Source organism: Strigops habroptila, chromosome 6, assembly GCF_004027225.2.
Source record: "Strigops habroptila isolate Jane chromosome 6, bStrHab1.2.pri, whole genome shotgun sequence".
NCBI lineage: Eukaryota > Metazoa > Chordata > Aves > Psittaciformes > Psittacidae > Strigops > Strigops habroptila.
Window position 1 is genome coordinate 43861308 of NC_044282.2, and position 26349 is coordinate 43887656.

The following is a 26349-nucleotide window of genomic DNA, read 5'->3' on the forward strand; positions in this document are numbered from 1 at the left end:
TTTCTTTTTTTTTTTTTTTCCCTTTTCTTCTTCCTGCTTTAGCAGAGCTACCAGATTATGGTAATTTTGAGGAAAAGAGAAAAAAAAAAAGCAAGATGTACTAAAGCTATTCTTCTATCTATCAGGGCCACATGGCAAGTGCAGTAAAGAGAAATCTTCATCAACAAACAGAATTACTAATTTTTACCCTCGCACAGAGATCCTGAGGCTTAGTGGAGAGGTTCTGAGGCATCTCCCTGCAGCGAGTGGAGAGATTCAGAATAGCAGTAGCAGCCATGTGCGCTGCCTCCATGTCATGAGTATAGTCAAAGCTGCTCTTGCTGCAGGTACTGCTGGCACTGCTGCCTCCACCACAACTCATATTGCTGCTGCTGCTAGGGGCATAACTGCTTGTTGTGCTGCTGGTTGGACTCGAATTCTTACAGTAGCGTTTAGCTGTGGGAAGAAATATGACAAGGATGACTCAAAAGAATGAGCATTCTGCATAAATGAAGAGAAAAAAAAAATTGCTGGAGGTGAAATTTATAATGAGCAACAGTAACTGATGCCAAAAAAAAAAAAAGCGCCTGCAATAAGAATGATGGCTGTATTTCTTGATTTCTGTCTGTGACTTTTATATGCTACATATGTGAGTTTGTATGAAATAACCTCCTGTAAAAATCTGTATGATGTGATCATGAATCGTTCTGACAAACAGGCTGGATTTAGAAAACCATCAAAACACAGAAACACTGCTTTTACCCTGCATATATAGTCAGAGAGAAGGCAGGATCTGCTTGGCTTATTCATTTTTATTAATGAGGGGTAACATAACACTACGGGACCTTTTCCTATTTACATGAGCAGATTGTAAATTTAAGGCCTAGACTCCCCAGGTCTGCTGGAGATCACTGTAAGGCTAATGGGCATGGTCTCTGAGCCACAGTGCTACCCATATGTCCTCAATCACTCCATGCTTCCTAAAAGGTTTCTTCTTCCTACATCACAGGCAAATATTACAACACTGGCCATCAGAAAGGAGAGAAATGTGATGGAAGAAGAAAGTTGATGGATACATGTGGGTTTTACCATGGCTAGCACAAAGGCAGAAGCGGTGGCTGTGTAAATGGAAACAGATATAAGTGAAATGTCCCCACCTTCAAACAAGCTGAGCACCCTCAATTCTTCATAGAAACGATAAGGACCAAAGACACCCCTTCCTGGTCACACCAAGGACAGCAGCACTCAGCTGTACTCTGACCGACAGAAGCCACAAGCGGTCACAGAAAAGCCAAGGCCCTGACAAAGCTCGCTTCAAGCCTATCTAAACACAACACAGCACTGTTGCTGCTTCTAAGAAATACTTCTTGCAGCCAAAGGTATTACAGAAATAACGGAAAACAGCTCTATTAGCCCACTCATTTCTCCAACCCTCTTCCCAAATAAACGGTTTTAAAAGTGTTTCTATAAAATGCAAGAGAGTTCATCTCCTAAATCTAAAAGTTTATGTATTTTCATAAAAAAATAAAAGTCAAGGTCAGAGGATACATACATGCATATTACAGCAACTACTTGCCCTTCAGATGGAAATTTATACTGCAGAGATCATACCTTATAGCACAGTATAACAATAACCAACTAGCATGCTGATTAGAGAGCTATACAAAAAAGGTCAGGCCCTAGCTAGAGCTCTTCCATGATGGGCTCCATTTAAACGCCAGACTCTTCAGGTGCATTTGTCTGAGCAGACATACATATAATAATCTGCTCCCATGAGCACAGCCCATTTGTGAAGCACAGGCTGCTTTGGTAGGGAGGCAGGGTTCAAAAGAAGAATCTGAAAGCAAAATATCTCTGCTAGAGTTTATGTCATCCTCTTTTCTCTAAAAAAAAAAAAATGAAAAAAAAATCATGGTGTTATTTTTACTGTAAAGGAAATAGTGTTTCACTTAATTCGTAACAGATGGAGTTTTCTCAGGAAAGCCACATAATGCACAGGGTGTGATCTTTTTTAAGTGAAGTGAATGCTAAACATTCATCACATTTCTTTGTTTTGAACACATAGTAGCACTACTGTAGCAGAGTATCCACTAATAATAAAATTGTGAACTATTTCTTAAGAGTTTCATTATTAATATAGTAGTTAGTGGCAGTCATTGAAAATTCAGCATTTATCCATTGTTATTTTGTAATGGTATCCAAGGCACACAAGAATTTTCCTATACTAAAGGAAAGAAATAATTGAATAATTCAGTTTCAACTGCGTTAACACAGCAAGCACCCTGTACCACTGAACTTGTCAAATTAGAAATATCTTTCAAAATTCATATGAACAAATAAGACTTCTGTCACTTGCAAAAAAAATGCTAGTCTTGTTACAGCAGGTCACATTTAGACAGACATAAGAGACATACTACATGGGAAATTATATATTTATGAGAATGCGTGCTAAAGAAAAGGAGGGAAAGCAGCAGCTATATACATAGGACTACCCATCAGAAACTCATGCAGGCTCTGATAATGGACTCCTCTGTGGCCTTGGTCAAACTATATTACCCCTCAAATTCATTTTCCCTATAAATAGAAAGTTGCTTCTAAAATTTAGTTGTGTTGTGATTCACTTGCAAAACACTTTGAAGATGTAAAGCACATTATATGCAATTATTAGCTTTAAGATTACCAATATTTTAGGCAAAACTTACTTACAGAGAAATGGCCATGGTTATTTTAACTCTACTGTAGCTGTACATTTTAAGATGAGTCACATAACCCAGACTGTTCATTTCACATTAGCTTTTCACGAGAAACAAAGATCATCAATTTATAATTAATTAAATCAAGTTGATCTCTAACAAAGGGAAAGCTGCACTGTTTCAATATCAGATGATTCTGTTTGATACATCACCTAACCCTGTGGCACCAGGTTTTGGAAACTGCTGTCCACCTACGCTTTGTAATCTGGAGTGAAACCAAACATGGAGAACACCTTTTCCCATTAAATAACAGACAGAGGTCTAATCACCTGCATACTCACACTGGCTTCCCATCAGGCATGCCTTGGGGCTGATTACAAAGAATCTCTCAAAGTCTACATGCTCCTCCTGGTAATTAACTACGGAGGAGTGGGAGAGATCCCAACAATGTAAAGGACCAAAGGAAGACACTTGGAGTGGGATTAAATTCTGCCCAGGCACCCTCATCCCCAGAACAGCCTAAATACTGAATGTGTCATGTAAATTAGTTACAGTTTCAACACTTCTGACTTGCACGATAAGAGAGTCATCTCACCTAACTTCAGATATCTGACCTAGTCGTTATAGGCTTCCTACATAGGTAGTGAAAAAAACATAGAAACTTTCAGGCAATGATTCACATGACCAGTATTAAGTACTTCAGGAGGAAATTGACTGAATCAGAGAAATGTCTATCTTTCTCCTTGGATCTGAAAGGAGTGATGAGTTTAGATGTAGGTGCTGACATTAATAAAAGTCTATGTATGGTCAGATGAATCCCACTCCTAACATTTTCTCAGTGCTTTGATGGAAGGACCCAGGACTACTGGTGGAGTGAGAGGAGCTCCTGACATCACCTGAGCAACTGAAAGAGCTGCTGTCTCCTCTGCTTGCTGTGTCCAGCAGTTCTTATCCCTACTGCTGTATGCCATAAGCCCAACATCCAATACACCATGAAACTAGTTTCAAAGGAAAAACAAGCCCACAAACACAAGATTTATCAAGAGTTATCAGAGCAATCCTACCCCACCATACAAAGTACCCATTTTCTGTTTTGTTTTTACTAAAACTTACTGGTGAAAAAATCAAGAAAACAATCCAAAGGAGCTATTTATGTTCATGTCACTCACAACCAAACACTTATTGAACATATAATCCATTTCTGTGATGATTAAAATACAGTGCTTACAATTAAAAAAGGACTGAGACATGAAGTTATTGATTTTTCGTATCCATAGACTATTTGTTTCATATAGTCAGAAGAAACTAAAGTAGTGTTTACTTTCAAGTTTCACCAAAACCTTAGGCTTACTTTCAGGCTTTTCAGGATAACTCTTCAGAACTAAATCTGCTTTCATATAAACATGTTTTGCTGACATACATAATAGGTGTGCACTCTGCATCTTCATAAGGCCTTTAGTAGCAATAATTAATAACTTTTTTGCACAAAAATATGAAATCACCTGAAAATACTGCAAAGTTTCTTAAGGAAACATGGCTCCTTTAATTGAAGAACCTCTTTCTGAAATCTCCTTCATATTCATTTATGTTAACTGTCAGCAAAATCCTTGTTCCACTGAAAGTCAGTGCCAAAGCTCTGACTGATTTCAGTGCACCCAGGATTTCATTTCATCATTCTATGAATTTAGCTGATTTTCCTGAGGAATTTTGAAATCCTTTGCCAATTGAAGACAAATATAATGGAGTGTTTACAGAATATCAAAGACATGAAACCTCAAGGTTTCATGTAAATCAAAACAAAGTATAAAGAGAAACTCAAATTAGATCGCATCTCTGGGATTATGTAGGCATGTCTGTCTGGACGAACAGCTCATACATCACTTGGAACCAGGTATAGCATGTGCTACCTCCTGCAGAGCCAGGGCTATGGAGCAACTCCATAGGGATTTAGCCTTCGTTTGGCAAACAACCTGCTCCAGGTATAAGGATCTTCAGTGGTTCCGGGTACACAAGAACCATATATGCTTGCTGCATTGTATTATATTGTATTATGAATCACATGTAGACAGTGTCCCTCAGTCCTCCCTGGCCCACAGTACTGAGCAGTGAAGCAACCTAGTCTCAGTCTTATCTCCAAGTAAAATTCCTATTTATAGCAAAGGAAGGTGAATGTACATAAAGACAGCAACCTATACCACCCTGACCTTTCATTATTGAAGGCCACTGTTAAATGTGTTTAATGTTACATGTATTTTCAAGTTGTGGGATTTGGGGAAAAAAGTGGGGTTTTTAATTATTTGCTGAAAAGGCATTTTAAATGAGAAAAATATGTATCAGTTGTTTAGGCATCAGTAATTTGATCTGAAAATACACATGTCCACAGGATCCCCAACTATACTCTGATTCTTTCCTTTCTGCAAGAGTAGACAAGAGCATATACACAACAGTTAATGTCTCATTTACCTTATATTAATGTACACTCATTAGCTTACTAAACACAGTTAGAGTTAGTGCTTTACCTTTAATAATGTTCAAGACCTTATTCTGATACAAGGCAAACAACACGAGTTTATGAGAAAAGAAAAAAGGGCACTTTTACATAAAAACATGTTGTCTTTCACAACCCTTCTTCTTTCTGCTCTAGTGCAAGAACATGCCTGTTGATTCTATGCGAAAGTAAAATATCCAAAATATCAGAAATACAAAGGCAAGAGTTAGATCAATTTTCCCTTTCTCCACTTACCTACTTTTAAATGTCAGAGTCTATGCTCAGGCAATACCATAAATTGTTCTGTATAGTACATTTATTTCTGTTTTCTTAAACAAAAATCTGACACCTGCCTGAAATTTCCTATGGTAGTCAGTGAGTGGTATCAAATATCTTAACCAAAAATTAAATCATTAACATTCAGAAAAAGAAAAGAAAAAAAGAAAAGATAAAGGCACAGTTTGGTTTTATATCTATATACATACACAAAGATATATAATATATACATACACATATAATTGTATTGCTCTGGAAATTCCTGATATTTTCAAAAGATACAATCCAAATCCTCATTTCTTTATCGTGCAGTTCATTTTTGTCCCCTAATAAAAATCCTCTTGCCTAACAGACCCCATCCATTGTCTTCTGAACTGAAGCCACTTTCAGCCTACTCCTAAACATGTTACTTATGTTAGGTTTTCCATAGAATTCATCAGGTGAATTCATAAGGACAAACTGAGCAGAAATGCCTCATTAAGTAAGTAGCAGTGATTTCTGAAGTGCAACGAGATCCAGGTTTTCTACTTCTGTATCCCTGAGCAAGTATGTTATCTTTATAGGTTACCTGAACTACGGTATGGAAGCAAGAATCCTAATGTGACCCTTGAGGCCAGGTCTCCCAGACAGCAACATAAGGACTAGCTCTATTACTTAGCTTTTATTGCGATCTCAACACATCCCAGGAGCTTAATAGCTGGAGATGTTCTTTTGCCAGCACAACAATCCTGAAGCAAGTAGCAGATAAAACAGTGCTTTTTAAAAAGTCCTTTAAAATAACTTACACATGACAGCATTCCTTATAATACTAAATGAACATGAAAACATGTCTTATTTGTATGATGTTTACATATACAACAACATGATTAACTGCAAACTTGTCTCTCATGTATAAGAGTGTGCACCTCCTACCATCATATCCTTTGGGGGATATATCCCTGGATTGCACCTTGGGAGCTATGGCTCTCTTGCCATAGGCATGGTTGTCATAACTGTTATATTCAAACGTAGTCTTAGAGTATTTCTCTAGTTCCTTGGCCAAGTTGGAGCGGGGTGTGGTGGTGGGGACATTGTTTCTGTAGCCATACTGAGGGATCTCCAATTGCTTAACAAAGCACATGGGCCTAGAAATTAAAGATATGTAAAGTTTGTTAGATGCAGTTCAGTTTACTGTGTCTGTGCATAATTTATAGTTCAGATTAGAAAATCTTCGTTATTTCTTGTACTCAAGAGATAGCAATATATTTTTGCATTTGCTTAGTTTGGTTATTTTCAGCAGACAAGCAGTATATATTTTCTTGAACAAAGCCTAGACAAAATTAATTCTAATATCACTAAATGTATCCTCCAGCTACAAGTATTTTAAAATTCTGTTTTAAAATACTTCAGGGTTTCCCTTTCCCCATGTAATTGCATCATATAGCAAACATTTTTCTCTTTTGGGAAGGGCAAGCAGTCTGACAGAAGAAGTTTGGACAAATTCCTTTAAATGTCAAAAAGAAAAAATAGCACTAGAAGCTTGACTTAATTAATGGAGTTTCCACTGAATTTCTTTCAACAGAATTGTATACTGTTTTCCTGTATGCTTTCCAAAGGAGCTAGTCCTGTTTCGTCCCTTAATATAAAAATCCATGTTCATCTTGAGAAACACACAGGAGAGTCTCACAACCTCTGCTAACTTTGAGCTGCTGCCTTGCAGGTCCTGCTCACCCTTAAATGCAAGGTTCTGGCAGGAGCTGCAATTCCTGATACACAGGTACACACCTCAAGGAAGGTCCTGTGAATGAATACAGAATAAAACTGTATCAGCTAAATTTCTCTTTTGTTGGAGGATAATCAGGAAAATCCCTGACTGATCTCATTTGGCCATTGTTCAATCTCAGTGAAAGAATGCTGTAGTGAACTCCACTGTCATGCTGTCTTCTGCAGGTGGCCACAGAAGTAATCAGCTCTCAAAGCAGGTAAATCAAGGTCAGAGCCTGCAAACCCTACCTACATAAGAAGGTGTTATATGACTGGGTCATAGGGAGCAACTGCTACGCAGCGCTGCATGTCTACCTACTGTGTTTAGCAGGAGGCAAAGATGATGAACAGCACACCTGAGATGCTTCTGCTGGAATCAAGAATTATATAATCAAGTCTTTTTTTCTTTTTCTTTATATTTTTTTTCTTTACTGCATTTATAACCAGAGGAAATAGAAAGAACATTCATAGGAACATAAATTCAGTCAAGACCAGAAGTATCATCATGCTGACTGACAAAATGGGATATGATAAATAGTAAGAAATAGGTTTTGAATATTATATTACGGTTTTCTGAATGAATTCATTTTCATAGAATTTAGTCAGGGTATTTATGTAAAGATCACCCAAGAAATGATATTAGTCATACTATTCCCTTTGATTTATGCATGCTCATTCCTTTAGACACTTCTTCCTCACAGAATACAGTGAGCTTATTTATACAATGAGCTGATATGAATAATATTTTGATCCTATCTCAAGATAGTCTATATTTAGCTAAAAAAATGCAATTCAGACCTTGTACATTCAATACAAATCCAAAATTTCTGTGGAACAGAAGTCCTATGAATTTGATCTCTTTCTAAGTAAGAAATTTTAAATGCAGGTGGGATGGAAACTGGATGAAGACAAATATTCAAGATTTACTCTTAGAATATCTCTCTCTGCCCATCAGTTCCTGCATGCAAATATTATAAACAGCTCCAAGTTCTTAATATTAATACTTCAATGACTTAAAGGTAAGAGGGAAGCAGAAGACAAGATGAAAGCATTATTTTAGTTGCCTATAAAATCTGAAACATGGGGCCGGCTCATGACCAAAGTTAAGATTCAGCTCAACTTCTTAGGAAGTTTGCCAGCAAACCGGATGCTGCTTTCGAGCAGTTGCCACCTTTGTATGGCACGTGAATTCAGTGGCTTCCCTCTGATGAGCAGTGGGAAAAGCCACTGCATTTTTGATCTTTTTTTGTCAAGTGAGAAACTGTGTTATTCCCTTAAAGGGTTTTTTTTTATTAATAGGATTTGAAGAACCCTTCTCTAAGGGAACTGTCTGGGATGCTCTACGAAAAATTGCATGATCTGAATTAGGAGTAGTTAAGATAAAGCCTATCAAAAACAATGTGAGGAAGGGAAACAGTCAACAGGCACAACAAAAAATCTTCTAGATATGTGAACCATAATTCTGTGTTCTTAGCTCTATGGGAAGACTGGGTTTTGAAAAGACCATCAAGATTAGATGAAGTTTTAAGAGAATATTCAAAGAATGATGTTGATTATACAGTAGAAAACTTTCATTTTAAGCGGCCCTATCAGATTTTAAATCTGTCAGACAGTTAAATACTAAGAAACCTATGGGATAAGCAGGAAATTCTGGGAACTAAAGCTGCAGCACTTCCTCCACGCTCTTCGAGGCAGCTGGGAGGGATGTACCTATCCCAGCCCACCCATATCACAGTATCCATGGAGAAATTCTGCAGCTCTTGGGGCATCATCAGCATAAGGCTGGTACAATCATGCAGAAGTCTAGTTCCTTTACACGTATCCTTCACACTTCAGCTCCTTTGAAAGAGTACTTTTTCCACCCACATATCTCAAAAGAGGAGACAATAGCACAAAGCTGGATACAGCTCTGGATAAGTGTAGAATCACATACAGATGAAGATAAGGCATATAATTACGTCTAACTGGTTTAAGGTCCTTCCCATATGAAAATTCAGGACAATTTTTTTCTGTTTCTGTCTTTCCTGGCAGTAAGTGGGGGAACAAAGACCTAAGCCTGACCTTATTTTGTAATCTAAGCTATACCTGGTATTTTTCCAAGTATCCTGCCAAAAGGTGTGCTACCAGTTTGGTAACGCAAATAGGGCTTCTGGTTTAATTTAAACTGATATTTACTAGTAAAAGCCTGCTGAAAAAACCAAGACTTACCGGTAAATATTAGTTTATTCCCAAAAGATACCAACTTTTTTCACATTGTTCTTAGACTTTGCACTCCAGCAGTCATCTTTACACCAAACAATGCCTAAGACAAAAATGAGCTTTTCAGCTTTACATGTATTTGCCAAAATAATTACCAACCCTCCCCCATGTAAATTGAGTGGGAAATATACACTTTGAGAATTGGATCCAGAAGCCCTAATTCTAACTCTTCTTTAAAGGAGAGATATATGTATATACAACGTATATAAATATAAATTTTCAGATTAGGTGAATGTGTGATGAATTCTGCATAATAATAAGTATTATAGTGATTTCTAATACCTTAAAACCCGATCTGATGCCTGGTTTGATTTTGACACATCACAGTTCTGATGCTTCTCTTGAGCTTTAGCCAGTTTCTCTGCTGCAGCAATAGGACATCCAGAGAGGCTGCAATTACAGAAAGCAAATTTAATTGTCTTGTCCTGAGTAGTTTCACATTATAGCATTGATCCAATTACTCCTTCTCCTCCTTAGCCAGCATCAGGAAGAATCTGAAGGAAAAGGGTTTCCAACAGCTTTTTGGTCATATATATTTTCTCTAGAATAGACTTCCTTCCTTCTGCTTTCAAAGTTACATGGTAGATCTCCTATCTGCTCTTCTTCTCTGACTGTACATGGGTAGATTATTCATGGACGTCAGCCAGTGAACATACCAGTAGGAAAGGAGAATACAAACCGAAATCTACTGTGCAGCTCTGCTAACAGACTTGTGACCTTTATGCATCTACAAATGTTGCCAATGAAATGGCTCCTGATGATGATTAAATGACAATACCACATAGGCCAAATCTTGCACTGCTTCATACTTCATTCAGGTCCATTAACTCTAATCTTTTTTTCAAGGTATATAAATGAGTGCAAAATTTGGCCTTGGGTCTCTAAATCTACATCTCAACTGTGTTATATTTAGTGTCTTCATGAATTTCAGCCACTAAAGTACGTTTTCTAGAAGTAGATGATGTAACGTGAAAAGAACTTCTGCATTTGAATTGAAATTCAATTAGATTTGCAAACGATGAATTTTTATTAAAGTGACAATAATTAATAAGCCTGATTCTTCTGGAAAAGATTTAGAACAGGGAAAAATAAATATATTGATGCCAGCAGATGGTGCTCTTAGTGAAGCTGTAAAAACCTGTGACCTGACAATGGAGGGAGTCCTTTCCTTGTCATAGTCTATTGCATGCTTATGTGACCGCAGCTCTCTGTGTTCTCCACAGGAAAAGAAATTAAAATGAAAGGCAAATCAGTGCATTCCCAGATGTTCCCTTCTCTACAGGAAATAAGGAGGAAAAAAAATTAATTAAAAAAAGTGAAGCAGAGCAAAATGCCCCAAAAGCTGCAGAAAGAGGTGAGCACAGACTGCAGACTGCTCCCCCCAGCCCTCCCTCCCTGCCCTAGTTCTGCAGAGAGGTGAAGGGGGTCTGTGTGGTTTTGGAGTCAAGCCAGAGGGCAGCTGCGCTCCACTGACATGCTCTTATTCAGACACCTAGTAGATCCTCAGCCAGAAGTGAATGCTGCTTCAAGCAGCAGTAATTCCTGTAAAGCCTTCTCAGAGGTTTTTGCTGCATCTACTGGCAGCACCACTGCAGAGAAGAAAGGGGTACCAGAGTTTATTGCAGATGAGTTGGTACCTGCAAGAGTCTTCTGGGAGACATGCAGTTAATATGAGGGCATCTAGTAATCCAGAGCTTGATAAGACTGAATGTCAAGTACCTGTGGAGTCCCTTAAGCCTTCATGCCGCAATTAACAGTAAAAAGGAATTCTATAATCAGAACCTTGCATGGTTCCTTTTACCCTCTTACCCCTACTTCCTGGATTTTTTAAAATTGTAAAGAAATAAGCAAGATCTTGTTGTTCTGTGTGAAAATTATGACATATACTAAAAACTATAGTAAAATTTTTATAATTTTGTTATTTATTTGGAAGAATTTAATAAGCAACGATATACTTTCTATAAGAATCTATTATTAATCTTCAAAAATTATAGTCTTGATCTTCTTTTGTTAGGCTAGAATATTTATATCTAACATTCCTGGTTTCTCATTTTTAAATTTAATGAGACATTTCCATAAGGTTTCTTAAACAGGCAAAATTCTCATTCAGTTTTAGCTGAATAAGGACTTTGGGATTGGGACTATGGTCAGTAGGAAAACTAACTCTTATAATGTCTGTGTATGTAAAATGCTGTTCCTTACATACTAAAAAAATCATTTTAAGGAGTAGAGTGGATTTTTTCATGCACTCTGAAATAATCCCTGAAGAGAGTGAAGCGTGAAAACGAGAACTCTGCCCTAGTCCTGATGACACTGGCAGACTCTTCTTTCTTGTTGTGACATACCCATAAGGAGTTCTACCATTTGTTTTGTACCACTGCTTTTCAGCTAATATCAAAACAAAAAGAAAAAAATCCACCCAAAAAGCTAAAGATGCTTAAAATGTCTTCTGTTGAGTTCAATTCATCCATACTGAAGCAAACGCACACTCCTCCTCCTCAGAAAATACATGAATAAATGTTACTCTTTAAAATGGATAAAGCACACGAAGCACCATCTGTCAATCTTCAGAACAAAACAAGAAAACACACACTCACACCCCCCCGCCAGTGGACTGCTAGAAGGGCTGCAGTTTGGAGGCACTGTTCCCTCTAGATTGGTGTCCAGAGATGGCATCCTTACCTTCTGTGGGAATTCCTGTTGCTATTTACGTGGCCCCGGCCTGTGCAGCCTGGTGTAGGACACTTAAGAACATTTTCATGCATGGCAAGAACTTGACAAGGAGAGTAAGAGAAAACAGCAGAGTATGAAAACAAGAAAAAAAAAAATCAAATCCCAGTATATATGAAACCATTTTAAAACAAAGCAGGATTCATTAACAACCAGCATTCCTCAAAATACACATGACACACATAGCCAATAAAGCCTGATGAGGGAAATAAGTATTGTGACCCTATGCTCATTAACACAGGGCAACAGTGAAATTTATGAAGGTTACAGAACCTATAAACAAATGCATCTCTGGTGCAACAGTGAAGCAGAAGACTTCCAACATCTTCTTCGTACAAAAACACTGAGTAAAGATCAGCTCAACAGTAAAAGGTGAGCTAGCAACGGTCCAATACAAAATTATGGCTAGAAAAATTCTTTCAGGAAATGTATGCATTCATAATACAGAGCTTTATACATACAGTATCAAACTCAAGAGCTGAAAATCCACTCTCAAGTTATACTGATAGAACACTGAATTATTTGAAACACACCTCAATACAAGCCTGAACAGAATTTAACCCTAAGTATATGACAGCCCAATTGAGCTACGGGCCAGTTCTGCCAAATTCCACGTAGATATATCATTCATATCTATATGACAAGCAGAACTGGTCCTTTAACTTTTAGTTGTATTCTCTAAAAATGTGAAAATTGCAATGGATAGAACTCTTTTCAAAAGACCAAAAACTAAAAATAAGCACTTAAAAATTGAGGGATAGCAGAAGGAAAAGCAAAAAAAAAAAAAGAAAGAAAACTATGTAAAAAAGAAATAAGTGGTACAAGCTTAAGCAAGTAAACTGATTTACATCTGCATTCATTGCAAGCTGGATGGAAAACTTGTTCCCAAAGCTGCTCAGAGCAGTACTCCCCTAAATCATAAAGCTCATGCTATGAAGTGCCAAATTATCAAGAACTTTTTGGTAGCACTAAAATGTTTTGTATGATGTGAGACGTATCTGAATCCATGCCTCAGAGCTGGATGGCAGCACCTCACTCTACAGAAAAAGGCCATCCAACCCTTGCAAAGTTCTGGTTTTCTCATACAAGAAGTAGTCTGGACACCTATATTTAGTTCTCACTCAAAAAAAAAAAAAAAAAGTCATTGAATTCTTTGAGTTAAGAACTGAATAAAAGCTGTTCAGAGACTTGAGAATTTACCTACATACACTGATTAAAAGATAACCATTATCATCACCCCATCATGAGTGTGCTAAAATGTGCATAGATGCAAAAGCTTTACTCTGAGATTTCTACTATTCAAAGCTGTTCTTGAAACATGCTTCACAAGGCCAACATCACAGGAAAAAAAAAAAAGATGAGCTCACCTTTTTCATTTTAGTAGGTACAAGAGCATGCGAACAGTTTAAAGCTATATTCTTCTTTGATTTACAAAGTCTTCTAAACAGCTTTTTATTTACTATTTGCAAAAGTAAAAGAACTTTGAGCAACCAAATAAATATTTGTGTTTCAGAGAATTACAGGGTCCTGTATAGTGGAGAAATTACTCTGTTCTACTGTATCAGAGATCAACCAAGCTACAGCAAAGTTTCCTAAAGCATTTCCTCATTACTTCTGGAAGAAGCCACCCTACCACGAAAGAGGAGACTTTTAATGTCTGCCACTCTTGGTGTGCTCTACTTCTGTTTTTATATATTCAGAATCTACTTTCCTTTGGAAACTGGGTATCATTTTAGCCCTGACTGTCTTTATAACATTTCCTTTAGGCTGTTGTAAATCACTGAGGTTAGGTCTATGAGTGCTGATGGACAGTGAGGATTTTAGGTCCATAGGCTTCAATGGAATAACTCCATTTTAAAATTGGTGTGAAAGAGAACCGGATCTTAGCTAGACACTTGTCTTGTCTAAATCAGCAAAAACCAATTAGCTTCAACAAAACTACGCTGATTCCACCAGCCAAAGAGGTGACTTCCAGAAACTGAGTCCTCTGCCTTCAGGCAAACAACCTTGAGCTCATATGAGTGAACCTCCTTTGCAGAGAATCCACTGACATGGCAGGAAATTCCACCCATGTGAGTGACAGGGGATGTTTGCTCAAAATCCTGAGTTGTGAAACTGAGTAAATAGCCAAATTGTTATTTTTAAAAGTATAAACTTGTTTAACATAAATTATGTTTCTGACACAACAACAACAAAGGAAAGGGTGTGTAAGTTTTTCAAGTACAATTATTCCTGTACAAGACAACAGGGACAGTTGATGTGACATCAGCACGCAGAAGTAAAAGCAGTGCACATCTTCTGGAAACCTTTTTCTCTGTTGACTGAGTAGATATATTTAAAAATAACCTAGGTTTCTTAAAATCAAAGAATACAGCTTTAAAAGTTGTTCTTTCAGTGTAAAAGTTAGTAGAGAACGGAAATGATGTAAGAAAGGAAAAAGTATAACACAGAACAGTTGACTAAAAGTTGAGACAAACCATACTGAAAAATGAAATTAATTTTTTAAATAAAAAGCTTAAAAAGCATGCTAGAAAAATCTTTGTAGTTTTATCCCCGGTTTCCGTGAAACAATGTGAACTTACTTTCTGGAGGGACCCTATCTTTGTGTGGGCATCCTGACAAACTGCGGTGATGGGGGTAAAGCCCCGTTACATGGCCAGTTCCATCACACCCAGGGGTAGGACATTTGCTCTCTTTCTTTTCTGTTCTTGAGGGATCTATAATTTACAACAAATGTGTCAAGTGAATGATGCTTTTCACATTTCTGTAAGAAGGTGCATTTAATCATGTCATTTACTCTTTGGTAAATGTTCTTATGAAAATTAGAACACTTAAAAAAACCCCAAAACAACAAAAACCCTTCCACTTCTGAAATTCTGTCACTTTTATTCCGTTATCTTCTTTTCAGACTGCAGGCTCCTATGATCACAGCAATATCCATTCTCAGTGATTGGAAAGTGACCTTTTTATAGTAAAGCCATACCACTGTCAATCAATGTTCTGCTGGCAAGCATCAGCTCAAGGGTGTAAGGTCATTTGGAAACTGTTTAGTTGGAGTTTCCCTTCTTTACATTCTTATTTGCCTGATGTATTAAGGGCTGCAAATGCACTGTTATAACAGTTCAGTGTCCTGAGAGTAGCAAACCCAGCTCTTCAGCACAACGATTCAACGATTCAGCACAAATAAATCCCTTTCCTAAGGCTCACTGAGGAGACAACACTCGTTTTCTTTAAATTCCTTATCAAGTGGTAGAAATTATGTAAATACTCCTTTCTCTCCAATAAATTATGGTGGGGTAAACACTGAAATCAGAATTACTGAAAATATCACTTGCTTTGTAAATTTGGGCCATTACAAACTTGCATATATATAAAATGCTTGAATATTCATATGCTTAAAAGGTTAATGATCTTTTAGAATGTTGTTGGATCATCTGTCTACAAATCAATGAAAAGTCTAAATAGACATTTTTTTCAACAAAATAAAGCTTTCTGCCAATAATGTAGTGGAGCTGCTGGTGAGATTAATCCTGAACTTGAACTTTCTCACATACTTCATCAGCTTGTTTTCTTTAACAGAACATCTGTAAAATAACATCCCTATCCTGCCAGCCCAGCACAGGATACAAATTACATCTTATCATCTTGACCACAGTTGCCAGATTTTGGACACTATTGCTGTTTTTCATATTAATATTAAAGGAATAAAATTGAGTATACTCTAACTGCTACCATTTTGGCTCAAGATCATCCAACATCCCCTTTCCATTTTTTTAGACCATCTGCATTTCAATACCCAATCTGAGCTATACTCATTTAATTATTTTATGCTGCTCTTGTAATTGCTCTGCTTCAGTATTTATGCTTTTGTCTCTGGAAAATAAGTTTGTGCTAATTATTTTCCATTAAGTCCTTCCTACATTAAATTCCATCCCAGCTCCAACAAAGGCAACCCTCAGCACAATCAGTGGAAATTTCAGTACTTCATACACATACAACCCATTTTTTTCAGCATGAATCAATACAATCCCAAGTTCATATTCAGTTGTGGACTTATTTCTCCTTGATTTCCCTCTGGTAGTTTATATACATATATATATTTCTATACTTTTACATTCCATGTTCTTCCAAAACACCTTCATTTTAGATAAACTCTTTAGCTCATTGTAATGACTTGCCATGTCTTAAATCCATTCTTAAATTTTAATATGATATTTAAACCTTATATTTTGCAAATGGAATCCCTAATTATGACAGTTTTATGTTACTTGACTTGCATGTTGACTGTAGAACATAGTTCTTTGTTTCATGCTCTTTAACGATATAAATATACATACAAATCTATCTCCAAAGTGCTATACAGTCATCACAACACTCCTGGAAAGACTGTACCCTTATACGTCAGGAAATTGAAGCAAAGAGATCAAGAAGTTAAACCCAAGGCCACAGAAGGAGCAAATGTCAGAGAAGGGATTTGAATTCCTGCCAGATAGGCCTGTGCTGAGACCACTAGAACAGCAAGCCCACAGCTACATATATACACAACTCTAAGCAACTCTTCAAGTCAAGTACTTTGGGATGTGTAGAAGTATTAGATAACTGAATAAGTAATGTAAATGAAATATAAATTATGTAAATATAACAATATTCAAGGACTGCAAAAAATGTAGATGATTAATAGACCATAACGGCTTTTTAGAGACTTTAAACTAGAGGAACTTTAGCTTCTCCACATTGTCAGAACTACACCAAAGTCAATGAAGGTATTCTGATTTAGAGCCGCTGAGGATCCAGACACTCAGATCCTACAGTGTCAAGCAAAATCTCCTGTGTGTTCAAGTCTATGGTATAAAGTCAGCACATATCAGATCCTTAAGAGCCTTTATGGTCTAATGAGTCAGAAAAGATGCTGTATACTATTCTTAATGATTTCAAAACTTGCATAAAATTGTACTTGCATAATTTCCCATTGGTTTTAATGGAAGACATTTGACTAAAATTTTCACAACTTTATACAAAACACTGGATGCTCTTTTGCAAATCCTCTTCTGCTAATTGGGAGAAACATTGAACGGTTTTTTTTAATCCTGTAACCTTTCCTCACTCTTTGCCACAATGGGAGTATTGTCTGAGTGAAGGTTGTCAGAGGATTCAAAAGGTTTTAAAATTCATAAATTTCAGAAGAAAGCCTGTCTAGAAGGCTTTAAATGGCAGGGGAAAATGGTCAGTGGTCCCTTAACAGTTGTTTCAGCAATCTCTGAAAGCAGACCTCCTGAAGCCAGGAGGTAGTTCTCACTGCAAACTTGTGTACCCAAACGGTTTACGCTTAACCACATCATACATCTCTGCGGCTATCTCTCCCAGGAGTATTTGGAAAACAATGTGGGAGGGGAGAACAAACAATGTAAATAATTGTGTTATTTAAAGCTTCTCTCAACAACTACCAGAATATTTCCTATGTTTTTGTGAGTAATGAAAGAATGGGTTTTTTTCTTTCTTCCTTTATTAAAAAAGCATACAGTGATCCACTCACGAAGTTTCTTGGTCCAAACTACCATACTATTTAGGCCTTGTCTGGGGTTTGGACCTATTATCAATTCAGCCTGAAGCTCCCAAGAGATAGGATGGTTCAAAGAAGCTCTAGAATTTACTGAAATAGGAAGTCCATTCTTTTGTTACTGCCAGAAATTACAGTCTTTTTGGAAACAGTAGATCTATATGCATAAATGCTTTCACAGGCATACATAGACTGGAAGGGCTGGACAACACCTGAGTTAAAAAAGCGCTTCAAAAATTAGTATTGGTTTGCCATGTTTTCTGTGGTTTTATTAGACACATGTATTTAAAGGGAAACATACCTACAATAGGTCATATGTGAACAACATTTAGCACAAAATCCACATGGCTATTGCAGTAATACACTAACTAAAGTTGTCTTCCCCAAATACCCAAAGTTACTACAGCACTCACTGGAATATATATTTCTGTTTAAAATAAACAGAACTTTGCTAAAATACATTGCAGAAGAGTGTTTGACATGAGTAGTTTTTCTAAATGACTGCTCATTACTTTAATGTTTGTAAAAAAAGATCAAAACCTTTTTTGGACCAAGATGTTGTCTGCCTACCTGAATGTCACAGGCAGATCTTAGGGTGTCACTTTTTCAAAACAGGTATTTATAAAAAGGAGAAAAATGCCCACCATCTCAGTGGTAGAAAGGAAACCAAATATTTTTACAACAAATACACGATAAGCCCAGTCCCTGCTTAGCATCTCCCAAGAAATACCACGTCCTCAACTTCCACTAAAGTCAATGGGAATCAGGGGTGTTCAGTGATTCTCGGGAGGTATTGAACACTTTATACAACATGGCCCTACATGTACAGATGTAGACAAGTTAAAGAGGGGTGTGGTAATATAAACGCACCATCACCATCATAATCCCGTAAATTAAGTCATTCTAAAGGTAACCTTTAATCTGTTCTTTTTTTTTTATTTTAATTTTTTTCTTTTGTATTGAATTATGGTCAAGGCAGCACCTTAACTGTTTCCACAATGGAATGAAACCAGTGAAGTGGAATGCACATAAGAAACAAATTGCTATTGATCTCAGCCCAGGCCACACCATGCCTTGCATAGCAAATGGTTTCCATTACCTTACTATCTTAAGATAATTAATGTGCAGTCACTGCCCCTATCTTATGTTATCGGTCATTCTGATACTGTTCAATTTCTATCAGGTAATTCTACATTTTAGATGGGAGAGGCTTCATCAATAACTGTCATTTGATGATAATTTTGTAAGTCATGATGCCACCTACCCAATCTAATCTGTAAAATATGCACTTCATAGTTGATTGACTACCTGCTACATAAAACCCCACTCTCCCAACATAGTTTGCAACATAATTCTCTTCATGGCTTTTTAATTATTGCTACAAAATATATTAAAAAATTGAGAAAAATCTTTGCCTCTTTCAACATGATCTCTTATTTGTTTTGTTTCCCTAAAAGTTTGTTTTTTTGTTTTTTTGTTTTTTTGTTTTTAATTTGGCCAAATTATATTCATATCATTTGTACATACTTCTAACACTGCAGAATTAATGCTTTTATTTTGTAATTGCAGCATGATGCTATTTTACAATTGTCATACTACTACAGTTTAAATAAAGTTCCCATTTTGTGAAATTAATAACTTCATTTCAGAAATCTATGCAAAACTTAACACGTTAGCTCACACTTTCTCATGACATAACATATGGTATATAGAAATATTACCTTTACCATAATATGGCTTTTTGACATGGCCGTCACTGGGTTTAGGCTTCCTGTCATCTCCAGAAAGGTGTCTTGGAGACTGTTCCTCATATGATCTCATATTATCCCTCCTTCCAGCTTCCACTGCCATTTTTTCTCTCATGGCTTTTGCTCTCTCAGTTTCCAAAGCAATTGCTTTCTCAAGCAGGGTTAAGTTACCTTTTGTCATATCAAACACTTCTTCAGACCTATCTGAAGTAATAGAGGTGGTATCATCGTCTCTTTCATGACAACCATCCTCCTTTGCACAGCTAGAAAAAGTCCTAGATCTGGGGCTCAACTGTTCTTCAAGCCTCATTAGGTTCATCATATCAGAGTAATTCCGGTCTGGTGTTCTTCCTTGGAAGTCATCTTCTTGCCTGACATGCTGACGAGTGTTCATGTTTTGCTGTTGATTTCTTTCCTGTGGGTTTGTCTCACTGAGTTTCCTAGCCAGATCAAAACACTGGTTCCTTAAGCACTCCAAACTGCTGAGACACACCTCTTCATCACTCTCCTCCACCATTTTTTCTGTAAGTCCATTGTTCACAGGCTTCCCTAGCATTACAAAGTTCATATTCCTATTATCTTGCTGTGAAGTATTGTCTGCATAATTTCTGTCATTAATGTTTTCTGAAAGCACTACACCATGTCCTTGTGCTAATAATTTAAGGGAGTCCACTGTTTCCCTAACAACATCACTGTCTAAGTCTAAACTCAGCTCACTTTTCCGACCAATATTTTCATTTTTGTCACTATCATCTTCCAGACTATTAGATGTATTGCTGTTCATTTCTGATTCTGTCCTGGCTCTGTATGCTGCATCCTCTGCAATTTTGCCAAGATTTAACAATGACTTGGCCACCAGTTCATCGTAATTATCATACTCATCATTATTGTTATCGTCTTTTTCTGTGTCTTGCATTATTCGAGTATTGTGACAATTCATTTGATGGTCTTCTGCATAAAAAACAGAAACAAAGAAAGAAACAAAGAAAGAAAGAAAAAGGAAAAGAAAAGAAAAAAGTGGCTACAATTGGAACTGTTGTTGCAATCGCATGGACAGAAAACAAACTGCATGTCAAATATTGTTAATCATACAGCAATTCTGTAACACTAAGGCCCATGTGAAGTGAATTTCTCTATAGTCCATAAGGCTATTTTTGTTTATTTGCTATTCACATGAATTAATTTCACAAAACTGATAAGAAAAAAGCAATCAAAATGCTAATTACTACTACTGCTAAATATTATGGCATAAATACTTATATTTCTCCTTTCACTTCTGTATTTACAGTTTTATGGGGTTTATTACAATCACATTCCTAATATGACATAATTGTCTATGTTTCCAACTTTTCTTATTCCTGTATGTCCTGTAAATATGGTAGATGGCAAAGGAGTGAGTACTACTGATTTATTCTCTTACTGATGAACACAATTCACCAAAAGAGAAAGAATATACACCACGCAGGAAATGGTCACTCTTTTAACACCATACACACCATTAGCACTAGATAACCAATGACTGTGCAAAGATCAAAATGGCATTTTACTTAGTGGATCCACCAGTAGAAATCAAAATTTCTCAGTTTAACTATGCAAATTGTGGAGAAGTAAGAATTTTACAAGAGCTGTTACATGAAAGGAAGATAGAAGCACTTGTATGCATAATATAATTTTAAGTAAATATGCTAGCCAAATTATATGGTCATATATATGGTCATGTTATCTACAGTCCTGTATATTGTAACATAATGGTGCAGAGTTACTACATCTTACTTTGCTTTGTTTTAGTAACTATTGAATAATAAAGGGACAACTTAATAAAGATGGAGCCAATGTGAGGCCCTGAGGGTGAGATTCATCCACCTAACTTTAGACATGAGCAAGGCAGACATCTACATCCATGTAAGCTATTTGATATTCCCGTTCTTAGTCAGCAAGAGAAGCAGACACTTTAAGGATACAGTCCACCTGATCTGATTAAGATATCATCTTGAAAATAAAATTAGTAAGTACTAGAAGTGCCTGTTTCTCTACATTGACAACAAAAGGACTCAGACTAGATGCCTACCTTAAGAATACCTGTATTTGGTCAGATGAATATCATCCAAAGAGCATTTTCTGATATCTCGCGTTCACTCAGAAGTTATGTCATTCTTAGACCCATTCTTAAATTGCATATACATTCACCATTATTTACTAATGGACGTCTCATAAATTAGGTTTTGATAATCAGCTACTCAAGCAGTATTTTAATGTTTTGCATCACAACTGGAAAAGAAAGTTCCTAAATCTGTCATTACATTGACATGCTAGGCCAATTTTTCAACTGGTGCAAATTGAAAGAAGCCAGAAGAGCTAGGACAATTAACACCTGCTCAAGAGCTAGTCCATCAACTTCTGATAGCATCTTTTCAGCTTAAATATATTTTCAACACTGGTACACCTAAACACATTGCATTTTCTAAAGTGTGACTTTTATGTTTTGGGTTAAACAAATCAAAGTGGGAAACTTCACATAGTAGGTGGCTTGTACACTAACATTTTGGTGATAGGAAATAATTTTTGATAAAAATAATTTTTATGTCAGTCGACAAAATAGTAAATCAGAATTTAAAATACAAAGCTCAACAGCACAATAATTAGTATTTCAGCCACAAGATAGTATTCTTTCTACACAGTGGTTAGGGATCCTGGGATGATAGTAGGCTGTAGTTAAGCAGCAGAACTGATAGATGACTAGGCTACATCTTGGGGAAAAAAAATAATGGTAAACCATTATGTATAATATCTACTTGAATAGAGAGGGCAGATATTTCTGAATGCTGTATGGTATTTTTATATGACAAGATATTCCAAGTCAATAGTTGGTTACCTATTTATCATTAAAGGTGGTTTTATTTTAGTTGCTGTTGTTCTCCAGGTAATCATAATTCATATCAGAGTATCAGATTTTCAATCTAGAGGTAAGGGATGCCACTTACACTTTGTATTTGAAAAATGTCCATCTCGAATGACTGCATAGAAGTATGCAGTTAAGGATTACTGGATAATTAGTTTGTGCTATTTCGAAGCAAACATTTTAATACGCTGATAATTTTCTAAAGTGAAATGTACAAACAAATCCCTAATTCATTTAAATGTTAAGGATAAAACCTGATGCCAGAAGATTTTTCAGTAGAAACTTTTGTGGGGTTCTTCTTGTAACTATGTCTGATGGGCAGTCAGATGTAAAGAAGGAACATCAAAGTAATTAAAGAAGCAGTGAGCTATAGCTCAAAAATTGCCTGTGCTTTAAAGTTTAGGATGAGATATCTACAAACACTGGTGAAATCAGCCCAAATTTAGCTCTAACAGGATACCGAAATAAAGAACAGCAAAAATACATATTTGAGAAAGTCATCCAGAGAAGTGTGCAGGTACACAGTGACTCTTCTAGGCCAACTTCTGCAATGTGAAAAATTACAGGGTTTCCTTTTTAAAAAAGTTTGTTTTTATATGAATGAGAGTCATATAAATGATCACCAATGGGAGGAGTATGTTATAATTTGCCTTCACAATACTGAAAAGTCAAAATACAAATCACATGCTGTATGAGTGAAGACATGTAAATTCCTTTTCAGTAGGTGAAGCCAGGTGAAAGCTGTAACTATAATGTTTTTTATTCTGTTTGTTTGATTATATCCTTTTCAGCTCTCCTGCCCTTTCAATCCTAAAAATAAAAGGAAAAAAAATGTGGTGGTGGAGAAGGAAGTGTAAAGCATGAATCCCAGATGTAAGAGGCAGGAAAACAAAATACTTCAATCAAGTTTTATTCCTCGTCTTTTAATTTTTGGCCTTCTCTGGCATCTTCTTTCTTTAACAACTGTTTTGCTCATGTTTCTTATCTCCATGCAGCAGTTAATTTTAATGAAAAGGATATTTATGTATACTATGTCATCTCCTCAAAAACTGTCTGTTGGATGCTGAGCCTCCTCTAGTGAAGCACCTATGTCACCTGTTTATTAAACTGAAATTTTAAGTACTGAATTAGTTTGCGTATTAGTTAAGGGTCTTCTGGAAAGTATGTCAGCCTAGCAGCTCTGTGTGAACCTGTGTGCCTTTTCTTTGATTCAGCTCTGTAAAGTCTAATCTTGTTTTTGTTTCCCATTTCTACGATTCCTAATATTTAACCTTTAACTCAGTAACTACACTTGCAGTGTTCTGTTTAATGGCTGTTTGTTGAACACGTAGGACTAAACACCTGCTCTATGCTCTACGTAAGTCATAAGTTTTGTAACCATTGACCCACACTGCATTCCTTTAATTGGCGAAGAGGCTGAGTTTGTCTCAAAAAGACACAAGTTAGCCAGTTTAGGTGAAGAGCGCACAAAGTTATCATATATTCTTTTTCTGTTAGCTTTAGGGTTGCATGGACTAGGAATATGCAACACAATTTTAAAAGAATATCAGATTATTTTAGCCCTCATTTGTGCAATACTATGACAATTTAAGTATTCTTCATTGCAAAATTTGTTCTTTTTAACTCCCAGCAGATATAACAAACGGCAGGAAAGAAATTATAGTGAAGAGTATGTGGAATAACTATAAAAAGCTGGAAGCCCTTAGCCATCTCAACAGAAGTGCACTCCTGTATTGCACTAAAAAAAGCAAATAATTTGATTTCTTATTGCACCTTTCATCCAAGGATCTCAAAGCACTTTACAAACATTATTTTAAAAAGCCTCACAACACCCCTGTGAGGTAGGTATTTTAATCCCATTTTACAGATGGGAAATTGAGACACAAAGAAGTTGAGTGACTCTTTCCATGTCATACCGAGTCACTGGAGATTAAGGACTACAGCCTCTACGTCCTTGATTGTTTCCTCCCTTTGTTCCTATCACATCCATATTTAAACTTTTTTTTTTTTTTTTGGCTGAAGAAATGGCTTGCTGTTTTTAGTGTAGGGAGTTCAAAACAGCACCTTCTTTTTGAAAAGAAAAATGTACAGCATTTAGTTTGAGAGATTCTGCAGAGAGAGGCAATGATACTTCAGTAATAGCAGCTACATTCCTACCAAAGGCCAAAAACTTCAGAAACAAGACTTTCCAAATCTGTGGTCCGTGTATCAAATTACTCACTTTCTCCCAAGCACAGGAAAACATGATGGCTAACAAGCTGAACTTACATGTGGTCATACAGGCTTCCTGCCCAGATGGATGGTTTCATTATCCAGGCAGCACTGCCTGTTTTAAAATGCTTCAATGTTCTTGCTACTGCTACTTGTCAACTCGTAAGTGCTCAGCATATGATACTACTGCATCACCATTTTTCTCCCTCGACACTGTAAAGTGAGGTGCATGCGTAACATCTCCACATTACCATCTACGATAGCTAGTCTATGAGAAATATTTAGCAAGATGACACCAGCACAAATGAATCCCAAATCTTAGAAAGTTACAGCATTGTATGAGGTGGGGGTTGTTTGTACATTGCCCCCTCCTCTGGGAAAATCTTATGAGTAAGGAAACTAAAGAGGTGGAAAACTTAGTGAGCTCTCAACAACTCCTCCACTTCATACTGGAGGAACAGAGAACACATGTAACTCTCCAAGTGCCTAAGCAAGGTCTCTAAAAGTCTGAACACTCCTATTGACACAGGATTTTGATCAGAGCCCAAGCCTTTGCATGCGCCTATTTCAGGGACTAACTGAACACTGAAGCCAACTATGTGCAATTCTTCAACTCTGCAAAAGTTCCTGAAGTTCTTTTACACCTCAAGTACTTTAGGTGATGACCTAAGCAATTTGTTTTTACAGTACCCGATTCCTTTATGGACCTTGTATTACCTAATGACAGTCACAAGAAAAAGATAACTGTTCACTTATTTACTTGATGCACTTTAATTATTCCATTATATCTAATTTTTTGTTACTCCTCTCCCTCAGCCTGCTATATGTACTTATAATAGTTGTAATACTGGGATTTACTGTTTAGACTCTCCTACAATAATTATAGTATTCAACTAATATCCAAAGCTCAAAGTAAAGTAAATGAAGAGTAGAAATCATTAAGTATGACAAGGAAGGTCTGAGCTATAGAACATGGCACATCACAGCAGGATTCAGTATTATAAAGCAGGAGTGAGGACCGCAGAGCAAGCCCATACAGACTTTTAAATGACTTTTAAATACTGTGCATAATTTGCTGGCTTACTATGGTTTTTGATTTTCTTCCTTTCCCCCTCCCTCCTCCCCCCTCCCCCCCCCCGTTACATTTTGATCTTTTCACTTTCTATGGGTTCCACTTTTTATCTGGTTTTGCACACTGGAGAATTAAGTACTATTTTTCTTTTCCCCCTAGGGACTAAATGGGATCCTTACAGATCAGAATTTCTTTCCTATCATAGAGTGATTGCTGACATATAAAAGCATTTCTTGTTTTTTCTTCTTTTTACTATTAAAATAATTTTTAAATAGAAAAAAATTAATACTGATAAATAGTTTTGGAGTAGCAACTTTTTTTTTAAGATTTAGTTTTCTGTACAAATCAGTGTATTCTCACCTAAATGCACAGGTGTTTGTACATAATCAATGCCCTGAAATGCTCTTTTTTCTTTGCTTATGCCATTCTTATGACCTGTTATTAGGCTTCTGTCTATGTCAGACATAAATAGCATCTTAATCTACAAATGTTCACATAAAGTATTGGTAGAATATAGATGTTTTTACTTGGGTTATTCTTATTAATATCATAGAATCAGTCAAGAATTTAGATAAAGAGAGGAAACATCAGATAATCCAGATGAATGAGGATGCAACGTATTTTTAAAAAATAGGTCATTTTTCTTCATCCATGTTTTCCCACCCTATGTCCCTGTGAGCTACCTGTATCAGTA

At 36.5% G+C, this 26349-nt stretch overlaps 1 protein-coding gene across 18 annotated transcripts in view; it reads right to left on the reverse strand.

The window, feature by feature from the left end:
- The window catches only part of MYT1L (myelin transcription factor 1 like), a 301101-nt gene that overhangs the window by 61428 nt on the left and 213324 nt on the right, over positions 1–26349 (reverse strand). For 14 of the 18 annotated variants that reach the window (XM_030489651.1, XM_030489647.1, XM_030489655.1 and 11 more), the window contains 6 exons: positions 19447–20424; positions 14751–14885; positions 12121–12211; positions 9721–9828; positions 6349–6560; positions 188–435 (listed from right to left, as the gene is read on the reverse strand). In XM_030489651.1, the coding sequence (XP_030345511.1) occupies positions 188–435; positions 6349–6560; positions 9721–9828; positions 12121–12211; positions 14751–14885; positions 19447–20424 (1772 nt within the window). The remainder of the gene's footprint in view (positions 1–187; positions 436–6348; positions 6561–9720; positions 9829–12120; positions 12212–14750; positions 14886–19446; positions 20425–26349) is intronic. The other 4 variants (XM_030489659.1, XM_030489661.1, XM_030489664.1 and 1 more) reach the window with 3 other exon arrangements.